This window comes from Danio rerio, chromosome 18, assembly GCF_052040795.2.
Source record: "Danio rerio strain M-AB ecotype USA chromosome 18, GRCz13ab, whole genome shotgun sequence".
NCBI classification, from domain to species: domain Eukaryota; kingdom Metazoa; phylum Chordata; class Actinopteri; order Cypriniformes; family Danionidae; genus Danio; species Danio rerio.
This window is the reverse complement of record NC_141038.1, coordinates 15,741,433-15,760,110: the sequence shown is the minus strand read 5'-3', so window position 1 is coordinate 15,760,110 and position 18,678 is coordinate 15,741,433. Positions and strand designations below refer to the sequence as shown.

The window sequence follows — 18,678 nt, the reverse complement described above, 5'->3', positions numbered from 1 at the left end:
TGTAATTATCACTAAGTAATAATAACTCTAATATTTATACAGAATCATCCGAGTATATTAAAAAAATACAAAAAAAAAATCAATGCAATTTTCTGTACAGGCTGCATTTTTTTCTACCGAGAAAAGCAGCAATGGTTTTAATAATAATAATAATCATCATCATCATCATCATCATCATCATCATCATCATCATCATAATAATAAATGGTACCAACCCTACCTAATAGGACTATAACAATACTGTCAATGTAGTTTTGTCAATCACAGCAATAAAATATCTAATTATCACTAAGTAATAATAACTAAAACATTTATTTAGAATCATTTAAGCAAATTATAAGAATTTTATTTTCAATGCAACATTTCTAGATATGCTACATTTTTCTATCCAGGTAAAGCAGCATTGGCTTTAATAATAATAATAATAATAATAATAATAATGATGATGATGATAATAATAAAATTAATAATAATAATAATAATAATAAATCATACCATGCCCCATCTTGCTAGCTTATATGACTATAACAATACTGTCAATGTAGTTTTGTCATAATCACAGGAAAAAACGTCTAATTGTCACAAAAAAGCCAAATAAAAAAATGTATTAAAAAATTGCAAATATACTATGAAAAGGCCACTGTATGAAAAGGCAGAAACCGAGCTGACACAACCTCCAGGGCAAAACACATTGGCATTTAAAGCACAGTCTGGAGAAAAAAAAGATGAAACAGATACGGGACATTGACTTTCTTAATTCGGTCTCTGAAAGGTCATACAGTAACACCTGCTCTTTGCACATTTATGAACTGATGTCAAGACAACAACAGTAGGAGTCTAATGAACAGCCTGAAGGCAATCGCTGCGAGTCAATGCAAAATCATTACTCGCGGCGGAAAACATGTAACATAACCCTACATGTCCTCCCAGCTCACAAGAGAAATGTGTGAAGCCACATCATACAGTGTATAAAAAAGCCTATAGGTTAATTGGTCACTTTGAGCATATATTTCCACATGTGTTTAGGAGATCTGACAGCTAGACATGCACTGGTCTTGCCATTTATGGTTGATTTTGATTGTGCTCTCATTTATTATCAAAAATGAGTACATGAACAAGGTATTAATTTGCTTTATCACAGTCTTGAATGATCTAAAGTGATTTAAAATTAGAGAAAATTGTGTTTTAATCTTGATTTGTATAACGATGCTACATAAATTAATGCAGGAAGGTACATTAGATTGTATCAATACTAAATATAGAGTAAAATATAATGATCTAATTTGAGGTTTGTGAAATTATGTTACATAAAACTTGTACTAAAGAAATTGAAAGCAACTGGAACTTCAAGAATAGCAGAATGTTTTCTTTGTTAGCGCTCTTAAAGTGATATTCACACCAAAAATAAACATTTACACTATTTACTCACCCTCCAAAGCATTAAATGTATATTTTTTCTGTTGAATACAAATTAAGATATTTTGAATAATCATTGACATCCAAAATCAGAAAAACAGATACTATGTGGTGTAAATTACAAAAACTACTCAATTACAGTCATTGGAGTATTTCTCAGGAATTTTTAATTTGCCAAGTAGTTTTTAAAAATGTGTACTTTTACTTTCATTCGAGTACATTTTTAGAGCAGTATCGGTACTTTTACTCCACTATTTTGCTTCAACCTGCAGTCCTTACTTTATTTCTTTCTTGTTTCTGAATAGAAAGTAAATCGCATCATACTGAACAACCTCAAAACATGGGCACTTTATAAATGCAGCAAACCTTTTGGAAGCATTAAAAATGTCCAAAATCTTTACACACAATGACCCAGAGACTTTTTTTAGTCTTTGTCACTGATGAGAAAATGAAGGATGTCGACTGAATGATGACTAAAATCGCTAAACAGCCATAAACAATCACTAAATGAAATGAATGAAGAATGGAAGGAAGGGCCGAATGAAAGAAGGCCAGAACAAGGAATGGAAGAAAGGAAGGAAGGAAGGAAGAACCAAATGAATGAAGGATTTAAGAAAGGACTAAACAAACAATGGAAGGAAAGAAGGAACTAATGATTGTATGAACAAAGGACTTAATGAATAAAGGAACAAAATATGAGCAAACAAATGAATGGATAAGCAAACGAATGAAGGGAGAAACAAAGGAAGGACGAAATAAATGAATGAAGGAAGGACTGAACAAACTAAGGAAAGAAGGAAAGGCTGAACAACTAAGGAAAAAGAAAGAAGGAATGAATGAACAAACAAAGGACCTAATGAGAAAAGAAACTAAATATGAACAAATTAATGGATAAGCGAACGAATAAAGGGAAAAACAAAGGAAGGATGAAATGAATGAAGAAAAAGGAAAAACAGAACAAACTAAGGAAGGGAAGAAGGAGGAAAGGACTAAAATTAAGGAGGGAAGGAAGGACTGAACAAACTAAGGAAGGAAGGAAGGAAGGAAAGAAAGAAGGAAGGAAGGAACTAAGGAAAGAAGGACTGAACAAACGAAGGAAGGAAGGAACTAAGGAAAGAAGGAAGGAAGGAAGGACTGAACAAACTATGGAAGGAAGGAAAGAAGGAAGGAAGGAACTAAGGAAAGGAGGACTGAACAAACTAAGGAAGAAAGTAAGGAAGGAAAGAAGGAAGGAACTAAGGAAAGAAGGACTGAACAAACGAAGGAGGGAACTAAGGAAAGAAGGAAGGAAGGAAGGAAGGAAGGAAGGGAGGAAGGAAGGAAGGACTGAACAAACTATGGAAGGAAGGAACTTAGGAAAGAAGGAAAGAAGGAAGAAAGGAAGGACTGAACAAACTATGGAAGGGAGGAATGACTGACAAACTATGGAAGGAAGGAACTAAGGAAAGGAGGACTGAACAAACTAAAGAAGGAAGGAACTTAGGAAAGAAGGAAGAAAGGAAGGACTGAACAAACTATGGAAGGGAGGAATGACTGAACAAACGAAGAAAGGAAGAAAGGAACTAAGTAAAGAAGGAAGGAAGGACTGAACAAACGAACGAAAGAATGAAGGATGGAAGGAACAAACGAAGCAACAAACAAAAAAATGAATTAACGAACAAATGAATGAATCAATGAATGAGTAATGAATGAAGGGAGGAATGAAAGAAGGAACAAATTAATGAAGGAACGAACAAACAAATGAATAAAGGAAGAACAGAACAAACAGACAATGGAAGGAAAGTTGGAAGGAAGGAACGAACATAGGAAGATAACTACAGAATGTTACGTTTACACATCCCTGCACAAACTGCATGTAAACACATCAACTTTTCACAGTAGCTGCGTCCCAAATGGCACACTATACACTATGCACTCATGCACTATGTACTTATGCACTTACACACTCAACAGGATAGTATATGTATGAAGTGGTGTCCCAAATGGCACACTAATGTTTTTTTTACTAAGCGGAAATTCAAACCGTTTTCCTAATGATGTTTGACGGTTGCCAAATCAGTGAAATAAACAACAGAATTATCAAATAATACCTGCCGTGAGTATTGCCGCATTCACCATCGGGAGGCGCTATAATCACTCTCGTTGGAGAAATTTGCTTTCACCATCCAAAATAAATAAAGTTATTCAACATGTGCGTCCGATAGCTCCGCCCCTTCCGCTACGTATGCAAACCTGCGGTCGTTGAGTGCGTGAAGTGTCCATCATTCCACACTTCATTTTAGCGGCTGAATGAGTGCATCATCCGGGTAATTAAAGTGCACTTATGATTTTTAGAGTTTTCAGTGTGAACACACTACTTACACTGTTTATACTACAAAATGGCGTAGAATAGTGCATAAGTATGCGATTTGGGACGCAGCTAATGTAATCCTCACTACTCTTGAGTCCTTTTAAAAGGAGTGGAAGAGTGGAAGAAGAAGAATTGTTTGGAGACATGGGTCGTCAGTGTTGCTTTCATAAATGTGCCGCAACAAAGGTTTTGTTTTCATTTTCCTGCTATGAGAGCAGTGCTGCGTGTGGGCCTACATTTGTGGATTAAAGTGCTCTGCTAACACGCAACAAAAATATGGTTGTAAAAAACACTTTTGGCAACATGCACAACATTTTTGGAAAGTAACGGAACTTTTACTTGACTATGATTTTTCAGTACTCTTTCCAATACTGATTTGTACAGTATACAATAAGTGTGATGTTATGCAGGGGACAGCTGGGCTGTAGGTCACACACAGCCAACTGTGCAGACATTGATTAAAAGGCTTTCACATGACAGGAGGCCCCCATGTACGTACTATTCTGGGTCCAGCACACACCCTTCCCTAAAGCTTCTACTGTAACCGGACACCTACAAAGCCATTCAGGCACACCCACTGACACACACACACTATTGCTCTGTGAGAGCTGCTGTTTTGCACTGAAACTGTTATTAGCAGACATGCTATGTGTTAAGATTTAAGCTCCCTTTCTCCCCCAGGAAGGCAACTATAATGATAACTACAATATATGAGCACTGGGTTTGTGTGCATGTTGGTGTGTTTGTGCATTTGAATGAGTAAAATGCAGAGCAGAAGTTCCACTTATTAACATGTTTACTTCCACTTTCACTTTTCATGTGAAATGCACATGGACGTGTATGGGCTACATTCAAAGTCATACAAAAATACAGAGAGTGTGTAAACACGCAACTGCATAGAGACAGAAATGACATGCTGTCATGTAAATAACATGAGGTATTAAAAGGCCTTATGGTAGGAAAAACGTGACATGCTGCAGTAGGGGAATCTGACACTTATGCACACATAATATATATCATTATCATTATAAAATTATTATATTTTTGTAATCACAGCTTTAAACGATTATGTAATTATGACATCTCTAATCATGATGAGAAATTCGATTAACTGTGCAACCCTAATTCTGAAAGTGATTCTTAAGAATTCTAGGTTATTTTATTAATAGGTGTGATGTGTTTATTTATTAAGTGTATTTAGAAGCATTAAAATGAAACTCAGTTTAGTTATAATATTTAGAATTTACAAACTTGGGCCTTTGAGAAACATGATTTAAGGCAAAAATGTTATAAATAAAAAGATTTAAGTCTAGAGGAAAATTATGTTGTATTGTTACAACTATAAAAACAAAATATGACAATACTTGGTTAATTAAAATGTAGGAGACTGAATTCCCTTGCATGCAAGACTGAATTGATGCATGCAAATCTGAAAACTGTGGTAAGTATTAAAAACACAGGCAGTTTATAAGTGTTATAACTCCTCTTTCCTGTTTGACTGACACAAATGTATTACATGAAATTTAAATTTATGTAAAAGCAGTTTAATACAAAATTAACGAAATTTTGTGAGTAATTCAAAATCATAACTCTTAATTTATCTGGAATTTTGGTAAAAAAAAAAATTAAGGGGTGATATTATGGCTGTTGAAACATTGATTTGTTTAATGTTAAACAATAAAACTGTTAAAAATCATTATTTGTTGTCAATAACATTAGTTTGAGGGTTTTTTTTCTGAGATATTCACCTTAACTTTGAAGGAAAGTTACCTTACAAAAGTATCAACACTTACCAAGAAAGGAAAAGTTTTCAGCTTCAGTATCAGCTGATTTAGTTGACACAAAATTAGTTAAACAAAACTAATCAAACTTATCAAACTATTACCGTTGTGTATGATTTTTGCCGCATTTTATGACAGAATAGTCTATACACACTTGGCTGTTTGACACTATTCTCTGCACCTATCGAGACTCTGCATTAACTGAGAAATGCAGAGGAGTTTCTTCTCCTATATGGCATATGGTATCAAATATTCCATTAAAACTATATTCCTTAAGAAGTTCCTTGCTTGAAATATCAAATATCTTGTTTGTCACAGAGGGGCATGAAAGAAAAGTTCCTGAATGAAAGTGAAAGTGCCAAACTGCAGTTCAAGTCCACAAATTAAGAAATCAAATGAAACTCTGGAGGAAATGTGGATAGCGTGGCATTGATGCAATGATGTTAATGGAATTATGTGCTATAACATGTAAACTTGGAATCATGAAAGGAACATTCAAAAAGCAACTCATGCAAACACCTTAATTATATTATTGTCTTATTCAGATTAAGGCAAATAAATTGATTACTGATGTCCATGTAAATGTAGTCACTGTTTATCTCCCCTGCATCTGTGTTGCCACTGTGAAAATCAGCTGTAGTACATATACTGAAACTCCCTTTTTTTCATGTAACCCTTTCTTCTTTTGCCACTCCCACCTAAGCAATTTTATTTCTTTTATTTTCCATATTAAGTTTTAGTTATGATACTCCCAAAATAATTCCGCAGAAATTTTCCCAAAATTTGGGAATAGGGTATGGCAGTACTGAAACACTGTCTAGCTATTTGTTAATCACAACGCACTGGGACAGCTAACCAGTCATAACACATTTAGTTGTTTGAAAGGTGGGCCTTTATCTAACTTTGAACTAAATGAGCTGTTGTGGCCAGGTTGGGGAGAAAGGTATAACAATAATGTAAATAATGTACAAAATAATCCGTTTAATCAAATTAACAACTACGATAGCATGTTTTACTACACTCCCCAAACAGAATCAAGACTTTCAAAAAGAGCATAACAGGATCCCTTTAAGTAGGACAGTGTGTGCTGGTCAGCATTTCCATACTCTACACACTTTATAACAAAGTGAAGAAGAGCTGTAGCCTCCAGCTTAATCAATCAACGTGACAGGTAAATTAGGCCTCTGTCTGATTTCACATTCAATTTTCTAATTATTACCCCATAGCAAAGTGTTATCATCCAAAGCTCCCTCTCAGACAGTGATCTCATAAACTCACTGGAGATTGAGTTTCTTCTTGCACACCCTGAAAAAGCCAATCAGCTGAAGCATAACTGTATCATAAATCAATGCTGTGGATGAGCAGAAAGGAAACTACACACAGTTTGTGCCCTGGTTCCACGTGATGCCAATATTCTCAGACGCTTAACATCTTCATTATAAATGAATGTGCGACTAGACTGGCGCCGCGGGCGATGAGTAACATTCACGCTGTTTTAATCGCATCTACATGACAGCAGAGACAGAGGTGATAACTGTTTAGCAATGTTTTTGTATGCTGGAGTTTATATAGCATTCATATCACCTCAGGCGATGACATAACACTTGAATAATGAAAGGCCACATGACTGATTGCAACTAGCACTTTTACCAATTTCTGCAAGCATCACAGAGATTATCACTGCTTTTCAAAGATTCATGTGATATGTTCCCCCCAAAATATTGGATTTTAAAACATGTTTAAAAGATCTATCATGCATCCATCCATACCTTCATCCATCCACATATTTATTCATTCATCCATCCATCCATCCATCCATTAATCCATTCATCCACACATTCATTCATTCATCTACCCATCCATCCATTCATTGATTCATTCATTCATCCATTCAATAATACATCCATCCACACATCCATATATTCATTCATTCATACACCCATTAATTCATGTATACATCAATCCATTCAAATATCCATTCATCTGTCTATATATCCATTCATTCATTTATCCAATGATTCATCCATCCACCCATCCATATATCTATCCATACATTTATATATATTCAATAAAACATTAATACATATCCATTAAGTAATTGATTAGGTCAATAATTCAATGACTTATCCATCCATCAATGCATCCAAATTTCAGCCCTCCCATTCATTCATCCATCCATCCATCCATTCAATTATTCACCCATCCATCCATCCATTCATCCACATATCCATTCATTTATCTAATGATCCATCTATCCAAAGTTATCCATTTATCTATTTATATATACATTCATGCACCCATATATCCATCCACGCATTCATTAATTCATCGATCCATATATTCGCATATCCATTAGTTTATTCATTCATCCAATAATCCACCCACCCATGTAACCATATATCAGTCCATCCATCCTTTCATTCATACATTCATTCATTCTTCATTCATCCAACCAATTATCCATCCAACCATCCACATATCTATTAATTCAATCATTCATCCAATGATTCATCTATCCATCCAATTATCCATCCATATATTGATTCACGCACCCATATATCCATCCACGCAATAATTTATTCATCCATCCACATATCTATTAATTCATTCATTCATCCAATGATCCATCCATTCATCCATCATTACTTCCATATTTCCATCCACCAATCAATCAATCAATCAATCAATCAATCAATCAATCAATCAATCAATCAATCCATCCATCCATAACTAGGCTGGGTAAAAATGGTTTTGAACAGATTTGCTATTAAAAACAAATATATTGCATAAATATTTAGGCCAAAATTAAAAACTAAAATTTATGTATTTGTATTACATATAATAATTTACATTACAATCATATTTTATAATAATGCTTTTTTTGTAGTTATCAAAAATGCAGCAAGGTAAGCAATAGACACTTACATTTTTTTAAGAATAAAGCAAAATACTAAAGTGAGTGGAAAGGAAAACATTTGAAAAAAGCACGGTCTGAGCAAACCATTCACAGTAAGTTTGAAGCTGCTGCTGGATAGAGTGTTGAATATGATTACCTGTGATGTGGTGCTGTTTGGTACTGACACGGTTGCTGCTCTGGATTGAACAGCACAAATGCAGCATCGCCAACATGGTGAGAATCATCACCACACTCTGTAGAAGCAAAGGCAGCTCAAATTGTTTGCCTATCCTGCAAAACAAGCAAATCTGTCTCAAGAGAAGCCAGAGAGAAATACAAAAACAATAATAATCAAAAATAATAATAAAAAAAAAGTTTCTCAGATATTTCTTTTATCTTTAATTTGTCAAAGCCAACTGCATGCAATCGGTTGAGCGAATGTTGTACATTGCAAAGTACTTCCAAATAACTGACCTGAAAAATGTGGCAAACAACATAGCATCTTTTTAACTGATTTTCCAATTACTGTGTTTTAATATTTGTTAATTTGTTTAATATTCTAATTATTTACTTAATGGGTTAATTATTATTAACATTTTTTCCCTTTTTTTGTCGTATATCTTAAATATATTTAAAAGTCATATTTAAATGTTGCAGTGGTATTACTTATGGCCTGCCAAAATGGCACAAATGAAATGAAATAAAAATAAATAAAAATAAAATAATATTATTTTAACCAGATATTGATTAGATGGGCAAATACAAAAAATAAATAAATAAATAAATAAAAATAAGCAGATTTTGTTGGTATATATGGCTGAGAAATAGACATCAAACTATTTATCAAGGAAATCAAGTATGACATTCTGACACACACACACATACATACATACATACATACATACATACATACATACATACACACACACACACACACACACATATACATATATATATATATATACATATATATATATATACACATATATATATATATATATATATATATATATATATATATATATATATATATATATATATATATATATATATATATATATATATATATATATAAAATTTAAACAAAATGCAAGCACAAATTGGCTACAAAAAGAAAAATTTAGAAAATCTTCACAAAAAAATTCACATAAATATCATTCTGACAAATATAACATCATGTTTGATAACAAAAAAACAAAACATAAAAAGTAAAAAAGCGAATGAAAAAAACAAAGCAAAGAACTAAACAACAACACAACACAATAAAACAATAAACAAAAAAACAAAAACAATCATCTAAACAAAAAAAACATCCCAAAACAAAAACAAAACTAAAACCAAAGCAAATAACTAAGCAAAACAAAACCAAAAAAACTATATATTAAACAAAGAACAAAAAAACAAAGAACAAAGAACAAATCAAAAACCCAACACAACAAAATAATACAAATAACAAAACTAAAACCAAAGGAAAACAATAAATAAATAAATAACCAAACCAAAAACTAAACTATATAAAACAAAACAGGAACAAAAAAAACAAACAAATAAAAAAACTAAACAAAGAACAAAACAAAAAACAACACAAAACAAAAATCAAACCAAAAGCAGAACAACAACAAAAAAACTAATCAAAAAACAAACGAAAAAACAAAAACAAAACTAAAACCAAAGCAAAAAACAAAACAAAAACCACACCAAACCAAAACTCACCAGAAGAAAATGCGCAGTATATTTGCGATGAGCAGCACCAGACAGACTCTTGTTGAGAATCCCTCAGCGTTGCTGGTCCTCTGGATCTCCTGGTACTGCGGAACATACGGCACTGCGCCCCCAAAAACCATCACGCCAGAAGCCATCCAGGACAGCAGTGTCCATGAGCTCTCCATGTTCTCCTCTGACCCCTGCTCCATCGCTCAGTCCTCAACAAAACACGTCTTTTATACTTCCATTCCCTGCAAGAAGATAAAAACACTTGAGCACAGATGAAATTAAGATTCTACTACTGTCGCTAAAAACTAGCAGCTTAAACTAACAAAAGAGGCATACATTTACTGCATAGACACAGGCCCTAAAGGAGCCAAAAAAGCAGCAGTGCCACCTTCAGTCACCTTAAAGAGACTGGTTTCAACCCTTTATGTTTTTTCGTTCAATTGAAAACACATACAAATTTTATTCAAAAAATAATATTTTAATATAAAAATAACCCACAGGAGTCAATTGATACAGTGTTTTCTGTTTAGCAGAAGACAAACATAAAGGTTTATAAGTTGATTAATTAAATTAAATTTACTTTTTGGGGTGAACAATCACGTAAAGCTTTCACAGGGACAACAATAGCAAACATATAAACACATTGTTAATGATTCATGTGCCCCTTTCTGGAAATGCATGGTCGTTTTCACAGTCGTCCGGGACAGTAACAGTCATCTACAGGCTGACACCCAATCCAACAATATCTCAGTTAAACAGGCTGTTTGTGGACTAAATGATAAGGCTGTTCTTTGTCTCCGACCAGGCAAATGTCTCATCAAAACATGAGCTGAGTCACAGGTTCTGCCGAGAAGTGTTGAAATAGTTATGAGCTTACGCTGCAAGCATCATTTCCCCAATTCAGCACAAGTGTCGGACAGAAATATTTCCTGAGGGTGTGGACAGTTTTAAAAGGACACAGGAAAAGGATTGTGATGCAAGAATTTACCTGGAAGTTTATACTGACATTGTGTTTTTGAGCACATGACAGCTGTCTCATTGAATTTGATTATTTGAACATGTTTTTATGTCATTCTGATTTACATTAGCATCTTTGCAGCTCGAAAAATCTTTTTCTTTAGATTTTAATGAAATTCAAATATTATTCATTTATTTATTTTTTTCGGCTTAGTCCCTTTATTAATTTACGCCCCATTCACATGGGGCTTCAGCGTCAACGCTTGAATGAGGGCAAGTCTGAAGTTGGGGCTGAAGCGATCGTCATAGAAGCGTTAGCCAATGAAATTCAGTCAGCAATAGGCCACTGTCTAGCTGGTGTATTTGCATACAGCGATCCGATTCGCTGACGCTTCCGTCGGTGCTTGAAAAGTTGAGCTAGTCCCAACTACTGCAGCGAGCAACGCCTCTGAAGCCGCGCCGACGGATCCACAATGCAGTTCGGCAACGCCTGACGTCACCCATTCAAAGTGAATGGGAAGCGTTGATGCTGAAGCCCCTTGTGAATGGGGCGTTATCCTGCATATGTTTTAGGCAGTGGATGCTTTTCCAGCAGCATCTCTGGGAGACATCCATACACACTCATTCACTGCCAACAATTTAGCCTACCCAATTCACCTGTACCGCATGTCTTTAGACTGTAGGGGAAACTGGAGAACCTGGTGGAGAGCCACGCAAACGTGGGGAGAACATGCAAATACCACACATAAATGCCAACTGACCCAGCCGAGGCTTGAACCAGCAACCTTCTTGCTGTGACGAGACAAAACTACGGGTGGCGTGGTAGGTAGTACTATCTAATTATATTTTAGCACCCCAGGTTGCCTTGGTGAAAAACACAGTGTGTTTTAATTCAGTCATGAAGGCTTCCTCAGTGCCTCAGTTCCTCATGCGCAGCTGAAATTGCTAACTCTGGAGTACAGTTGCGGCCTCCGAAATGAGGCACAGATTCAGTTATAAATATAAACTGAAGGTGGTGCTTGATTAGCCAATAATAGATATTTTACAAACATAAACGTTAGCTGAGCAGCTTACAATGTAAGGCTTGATAGTCAGGAACCCTCGCTCCTGTTGGTGTGTTCAATCTGGCAACCTGAGTGCGTCAAGCTGTCGTCAGAGGACCTGGGTGGATAAAAATAACAAAAAACATCTTTAATACTTAAAATTTCAACTGTTATATCTCGTTCAACCACATACTGAAACAATGTTCAAATCCTATGTACATACTTTCCTATGTACACCTTTAATGACGTTCTAAAACACAATAATATGTGTTACATTATAAAACGGGCAGCCATGGCCAAAGGGTTAGAGAGTTGGTCTTGTGATCTAACGTTCTCAGGTTTGAGTATCCGTGCTAGCAGGGATTGTAGTTGGGGAGTAAATAACCAGCACTCTCGTCCACTCTCAATACTCTCAATAGGCGTTTCTGTGTGGAGTCCATGTGTTCACGTGGGTTTCCTCCGAGTGCTCTGGTTTCCCCCACAATCCAAAGACATGCGGTACAGGTGAATTGGCTAGGCTAAATTGTCCATAGTGTGTGTGTGTGTGTGTGTGTGTGTGTGTGTGTGTGTGTGTGTGTGTGTGTATGTTTCGCAGAGATGGGTTGCGGCTGGAAGGGCATCCGTTGCATAAAAACTTGCTGGATAAGTTGGCGGTTCATTCCGCTGTGGTGACCCCGGATTAATAAAGGGAATAAGCCGACGTGAATGAATGAATATTTCTATATATTAGTCATTTATATTTAATCTAATTTACATTTACTTAGTATATATAATATACATCATATATTTATATAATTTGTGTCTATATATATTCTGATTTATAACTTCTCTATACAAAGTTTTCTCTTTTGCACTCGACCATTTGAAAACAAACAAAAACCCTCAAGATCAAACTCAAGTCCAAGAGTCCTGCACCATTCTAATATGGATTTAGTGGGTTTAGGTGATCAGGCTACTGAGGAATTCTGCCTAATCCCTATGAAGTCAACTGAAACAGAGTATGTTAGGATTGCTCGTGACCTCTATAGTGGAGGTCTCTAATTTCTGAGAACTGCTACTGTACGTACATAGAGGCGTTGCATAACTTCTGCATTCCAAAGGGGGTTGGGCTTTTCTGACAGTCTCTACGTCTCTCTCAAGAACATGTATACATCCGCACCTTCAGTAAACACACAACTTGCCTGGACAAACAGGAGACTTTGTTTTTCGGGATTGGCAAACATGACCATAAACATGTTTGGATAGTTTTAGGCACTTCATATTAATGTCACATGCATGTGTGTGACATGATCTTCAGAAACCAGATCCAGCAGCAGATTTAAGCAGCAGGAAAATCTTTCAGCTTGTCTTTTGTGTACTTCATTTCACCATGCTGTTTTTCCTAAATTCATTTATCTTTTTAATGTATTTACATTGTCTTTTACTGAAGTGTTGCAGGTCAAAGAAGTTCAACCTTTCTCAATACCTCTATTCTGTGCTGTTTTAAGATAAACAAAACATAAGCTAATATATTAATAGAAATTAGCAAATCTGTTAAAGTATCAAGTGATTGGCATCAGTCCCACATGGTTAAGTAGTGATCCAAAACACAAGATCTAAAAGTAATGTGTTGTCATATATTGCTGTTTTTCTTTTTATGTAAATAAGGGGTTTAGCTAATGAAATGTCTTAGCATAGTTTGCCACAGCCAGAAATCAATACAATTCATTAAGTGATATCCAGAACATGAATAGGGATTTGCATTTACAAAATTAAACAGTAAACGTATTTTATAAATGATAAACCTGCAGAGAACCTTACAAATGAAGAACCTTACAGAGTCACGAACCATTCTGTGTTTATACACACTTCTATTATTATTTCTTTATTTATGCCATTGATAGTTCCATGATAAACTTAATGTGCATGCATGGACCTTTTGCATAAAAGTCATATTTAAGAGCATACTATGCTAAAGCCTATGTCACTGCTTAAATAGTTTGATTCGTGAACGAAATCTTTATTTTCGGAATGTTTCAACCAACTTATTCACTGTATAAGAATCGACTTAGATAGACAATTCATTCGCGAACAGGACATCTTGATCTCCAGTACAGAGTCTACACGAAGAAGCATACGTAGTATTCGACTGCTTCAAGTGAACCTGATAAATGAATATTAATGCAATATCGCGTTAGAACTCTCTGATTAGCAGTTTCATGCAATGAAGGAACTCCATGTTAATATTCCTCGGTTTTTTAAGCACCAACTGAAAGCTTATTCAGCAAGTTTCGCGAAGCAGCTTTCGCTTTACCTTGACGAAACGGCTAATGTTAGGAAAATAAGTTGCAAGAAAGGAAACCTTGTAGGTTCAAGCATACCTGGTGTCGGACGGAGACTTGTTTGACAACTATAACAGCAGCAACACACACTCACTCTCGTGAGCATTTGCTGTCTCATCTTGCCATCATCTAGAAGTCTAAATCAGGCTGATGCAGTTTGCAGATGTGGGCTTGACCGCGCGCTGCTTTCACCGGGCTAATGTTACAGAGAAAGGAAAAGGCGAAATGAACAGGGCATTTAACCACATATTTGTATGAGAAGCGCTTACTACTTCCTTTCCCTTGTTTATGTAGGTAAATTTGTGGTAAAACACGTAACAACATCAAAAACCTCTCTTGTACAGTCAGTACAGTCGACTGACACACGACACGACTGAGAACTTGCGCACATTTATTATAATTAGCCTACTAATAAAGTTAAACTTTTTTGTCAGTCTTACAAAAAAAGGGAAAAAAATAAAAACGATACTGTATGTATGACACTGAGGTAACGTTAACATTGGCATCCCTTGCAGAAAACAAACATTTTACGTAATTTCCCAACAAAACAAAATTACCCATGTAAATGCATTCTTACTCATCCTGCTGTAACTTGTCGCTGGTTGTACTTGACAACATGACTGCATTTTATTTGTGTGTGAGAGAAATGCCATGATGCTCTCTCGGTCTGATCACGCCACAGGTATATTTGCTTGTCTGCAGCTGCGGAATCGCTCGCTGTGAGATTTCTGAAATCCCGCGATATTTGTCGCAACTCCGTGATTTAGCCAACAGCTGATCTGAAGAAAGCAAAGGGTTGGGTAGATACACAATTTTAGGAATAATTAACACATTTTACACGTCTACAAATCTATTTAGTTAAATAATATGGCAGAGACAGACCCAAAATCAGTGCAGGATCTCACAGCAGTGGTACGTTTGAAATCAAATGTCGTATTCTGGGGGTTTGCTAAGCTAGGCTAATGCTAAGCACTGTTTACCTCTATTTTTTGACATTTTCCGTAGCTTCGTTTACCAAGTCAAATGAAATTTGTCGTAGAATAAACTTGTTATATTGCAACGATGAGATTTATATATTTTACTTTATTTGTTTACGAAGCTTTATGATTTCGGATTAACGTAACAGTTTGTCCCAAACAGGTGCAGACATTACTGCAGCAGATGCAGGATAAGTTCCAGACAATGTCAGACCAGATCATCGGGAGAAATATCCTTTCCTTTCTTGTTTATAATATATCTTCAGCGATTTTCAAGAAAGCTTATTAAGAGATTGCACATCGCAGTTTAAAAGGCTAGTTCACCCAATAATGAGTGTGATGGGAGCAATTATGTGATGAAATTCCTGCTAACTGTTTTCGCTTCTTTACACTTTAAAACCAATGTACCAAAAGAACTTGTGATTCAAACTCTTTCTCTCTTCTGTTACACACAAAAAAAGATATTTTGAAAAATCCTGCAACTTTTCACTTTCATATTATTTGTTTTTCCTACTGTGGAGGTCAATGGTTACAGGTTTTCAGCTTAAACTTCTCAACAGAAGAAAGAAACCCATAAAGATTTGGAGCAACCTGAGGGTAAGGAGTAAAGATTCATTTTTGGGTGAAGTGTCCTTTTAAGATAACAGCAGGCTATTTCTGAATTATATTACTTATTTAGCAGATGTCTGTCTGTCTCAATTGTGACCAAATTATCCTCATGGGTACAAAAGTGACATTTCCATGTCTGATATATATTATTTGAGTGTTCAACCCAAACCTTTAACAGTTAAAATGCCAAAACCAACATTTACAAAAAGATGAGCATCTTGTTTGGCCCTCAAGCAAATTTGATAGAATTTACAACCACCATAAGATAATTTCTTCACAAATTAGTAAAATCATAAGCAAAAAAAAAAAAGCTTCAGCTTTGCATTTAATGCCTTGATATATGGATTGAAAGCATAGCTCTCAAACTCAATTCCTAGAGGGGCACATCTTTGCTCCAACCCTAACCCAACCCAAACAGGTGTTAAAGGCTACTAGAGACTGTTAAGCAGCTGTGAGTTGAAGATGGTTGGAGCTAAATTTGCAGGGCTGTGGCCTTCCAGGAATTGAGTTTTATTTTAAACCAGGTAGGGCCAAATGTCCTACCTATTTTAGTTCCAACCCCAATTAAATATACCTGAACCAACTAATCAAGCTCTTTTTAGGTATACTAGAAACTTCCAGGCAGGTGTGTTGAAGGACGTTGAAGCTAAACCATGCAGGGCAGCCCTAATTTAATCTAAAGTGAATTCACACTTGACATGTTTGATTTAAATTAAAACTGATGTGAATGCTCGGTTAGTGGTTCATCTAACTAAATGAGAATGCTGCCATCCAAACTTTGGTGCTGTTTTACCTGCATTAATACAATACAATACAGGCATAAAGAATATCTAAAGGAAATCTAAATAACAGGGTGTGTTACAAGCTGAAACCATAAACGGGATATAATGCTAAAGCATACTTTTTTTTTGGTCACAGTCAGGATGTGGTCCATTATGGATCAATAAAGTTGTTAGAAAGGAGTCTCCTTCCTGCATGCATGTGCGTAAGAGATGATGAAACCATCCATGCCACTGTTTTCACTCCCTTCACACATTCAAATCAACAAACTAAAAAACTAGCCTAAACACACTTGTAGTTTGGTCTCTTTTTTGATGAGGACCAAAATGATACAATTAGTCCTTGTGTTTTTAATGTTACTAGACATCCAAAATGGCACTATGTGCTGGTCTGAATGTGCACTTTGTAATTGTACACATCATAGAATATTTTAATCATTTAAGCACCAATGAAGAGGTTATAGAATTTGTAGGACTCTTTTGCTTTTAATGACTGTAAAAGGCTTTTTTTATAAAATTAACTTCATTTATTTAGCAAAGTGTCACCAGGATTTTTTTTTTATGTATTAACAAGTCTATCTAATTTATGTATGTATTTGTTTGTTGTTTTTAATTGTATATTTATGAAATGTTCTTGCCACAAAAATAGCCTTTGTTGTTGACATGGCATTACATAACAATAAATCATCATCATTATAGAATTTGTAATGGAGTCAAAACAGCACAATCATTTTGTCCTTTTCATGGTTTCATCTTGTGACAATGTTTTGCACTGATCTAAACTAATGGTATTGCATTAGTTTCAGTTGAACTGCACCAGAGTTTGTTTGCAAGCAGACAAAGACCCTTATTTTAATCTCGTTCTGCAGTGTGGACCAATCAAATGCTGCTTTTTTTTTTTTTTTTTTTTTAAGAAATCAGTGGTTACTTGTGCTTTCCCCTCATCTTCCTTAATAATATTCACTTGATGAAATGAGCACCCGCATTGATGACCTGGAGAAGAATATAGCAGACCTGATGACTCAGGCAGGAGTGGAAGAGATTGAAGGAGAGAACAAGGTCAAAGAGGGAGACGCCTCCTAGTAGAGGTACTTTTCAGTTTCATCAGTTACCTTAATTAAAACTACAGTAGTCACCAATTGAAGTGGATCATAACCTTGTCCTAAAACTATCTATTCTTGTTTTGGAACAAGATTGAAAAACATCCATTTCAATCGTAGACTACTGTAGTCATAAATTCTAAATACAAAATATAATTATGCAAAATTATCTTTCACAGGATGCAGAGTTGAACGAATAAAACTATACACACACTCTTCAGGAGCAGCAAGATTCTCTCTATGGTGACTAACATATTTTGGTTTGATGTGTTGCTTTTTTTAATAATGTAGAAGGAATTAAAGTCAGTCTTAATGCTGTGACTGTATGCTTTTCCTTTTTCCTCAAAGAACTTTTTAAACATGACATCCAACTGTAGAGCCGAATCCTGCGTTACTGTAATAACAGCACTAGCCCAAGTGCCAACCTATCACCATTCCTGTTAAAGCCAGTTTGTTGTTGAATTAAAAGTTGTTTCTTAAATCCCTTGTCCTCATCTGTCTGTATTCAACTGTTCACCAAATCATCTCTTTTATCATTACCTTAATTATTCTGGGAATTTTCTTGCCCGCAGCTCTATGGTTTAGTTCTAACTGTAAATAAACACACCTGATCAAACTAACCGAGTCATTCAGACTTGTTTTAAACCTACAGGTAATGCTGCAGTCACATTAGAGCTTGAGCATGTGAAATGATGTCATATGGCGAAAAGGTGCCGGATTAAATGAGATGATTAGA

General features: G+C 35.3%; 2 protein-coding genes across 7 annotated transcripts in view; one reads left to right on the top strand and one right to left on the bottom strand.

The window, feature by feature from the left end:
* si:dkey-246g23.2 overlaps positions 1 to 15,171 on the bottom strand; it is a 186,051-nt gene extending 170,880 nt beyond the window's left edge. For 2 of the 5 annotated variants that reach the window (XR_015514800.1, XM_087293039.1), the window contains exons 1-5: positions 15,035 to 15,171; positions 14,517 to 14,673; positions 12,188 to 12,274; positions 10,157 to 10,398; positions 8,601 to 8,734 (exon numbers count right to left, since the gene is read on the bottom strand). Coding sequence is in view for 3 of the 5 variants with exons in the window: in XM_087293039.1 (XP_087149165.1) it covers positions 8,601 to 8,734; positions 10,157 to 10,356 (334 nt within the window). In the remaining 2 variants the exon portion in view is untranslated. The remainder of the gene's footprint in view (positions 1 to 8,600; positions 8,735 to 10,156; positions 10,399 to 12,187; positions 12,275 to 14,516; positions 14,674 to 15,034) is intronic. The other 3 variants (XR_015514801.1, XM_087293040.1, XM_087293038.1) reach the window with 2 other exon arrangements.
* A 49-nt stretch (positions 15,172 to 15,220) lies between these two features.
* hsbp1b (heat shock factor binding protein 1b) lies at positions 15,221 to 18,427 on the top strand. Of its 2 annotated transcripts, XR_015514223.1 has the most exons (5): positions 15,236 to 15,389; positions 15,618 to 15,684; positions 17,807 to 17,930; positions 18,122 to 18,185; positions 18,291 to 18,423. XR_015514223.1 is itself a non-coding variant. In NM_200754.2 (4 exons), the coding sequence occupies exons 1-3, from the start codon at positions 15,345 to 15,347 to the stop codon at positions 17,923 to 17,925; spliced, it is 231 nt and encodes a 76-aa protein (NP_957048.1). In that variant the 5' UTR covers positions 15,221 to 15,344; the 3' UTR covers positions 17,926 to 17,930; positions 18,122 to 18,427. The 2 variants fall into 2 exon arrangements, 1 of the variants encoding a protein (NP_957048.1); NM_200754.2 differs by having other exon boundaries at positions 15,221 to 15,389; positions 18,122 to 18,427.
* Positions 18,428 to 18,678: the final 251 nt, after the last annotated feature.